The sequence below is a fragment of the Octopus bimaculoides genome, chromosome 15, assembly GCF_001194135.2.
Source record: "Octopus bimaculoides isolate UCB-OBI-ISO-001 chromosome 15, ASM119413v2, whole genome shotgun sequence".
NCBI classification, from domain to species: domain Eukaryota; kingdom Metazoa; phylum Mollusca; class Cephalopoda; order Octopoda; family Octopodidae; genus Octopus; species Octopus bimaculoides.
Window position 1 is genome coordinate 32,464,717 of NC_068995.1, and position 618 is coordinate 32,465,334.

The following is a 618-nucleotide window of genomic DNA, read 5'->3' on the forward strand; positions in this document are numbered from 1 at the left end:
AAAGATAATACTCTGTATTAGACACAATGTAGTACTTGTACTTGTCATAAAAATATTGAATGTTCATAACTACAAAGACTTTTTTGATATCAGATACAGTGGATCGTGTCTGTTCTAAGTGTCAACAACATGATGAATGCTACCATTTACCTTTTTCTGTTGTTCTACATTGAAGAAGACTAAGAAGTCGTTTTTCAGAGAACAATTAAATAATAAAGTAAACTAATAGGAATTGAGAATGTTTTCATTTTATTCAATCTATATTATTGAACTGAATCTGTTATATTTGTTATTGATATCTGATTGACCACAGTGAATTTTGGTGCATGTTAATAATTTGAACACTTTTATTGTAGAATTGGGGTGGGGGAGTTTTCAGGTTTTGATAAGAAAATATATTCGATTAGACCTTCTGTTCTGTTTAAAGTTCAGCAGCTAATATTTTTGCAGACCTCTCGAAATTTCTGGATAAAAACAGTTCATTCAATATGCCATAATTTCAGAATTCTCATCAGTTTCTTCCACAGATGAGGATAGTTCTGCAAAAGGTGGAAACCTTTTAGCAAGAGGTCTTTCAGATATACGCAAAGGTGAGGTGTCTTCGTCTTCAGGTAGTGA

The 618-nt window shown here is 31.9% G+C and overlaps 1 protein-coding gene across 1 annotated transcript in view; it reads right to left on the bottom strand.

Annotated features, from left to right (window-relative positions):
* Positions 1 to 114: 114 nt before the first annotated feature.
* The window catches only part of LOC128249525 (uncharacterized), a 2,517-nt gene continuing 2,013 nt past the window's right edge, over positions 115 to 618 (bottom strand). Inside the window, exon 3 of the mRNA XM_052973396.1 lies at positions 115 to 222. Coding sequence (XP_052829356.1) covers positions 115 to 222 — 108 coding nt within the window. The remainder of the gene's footprint in view (positions 223 to 618) is intronic.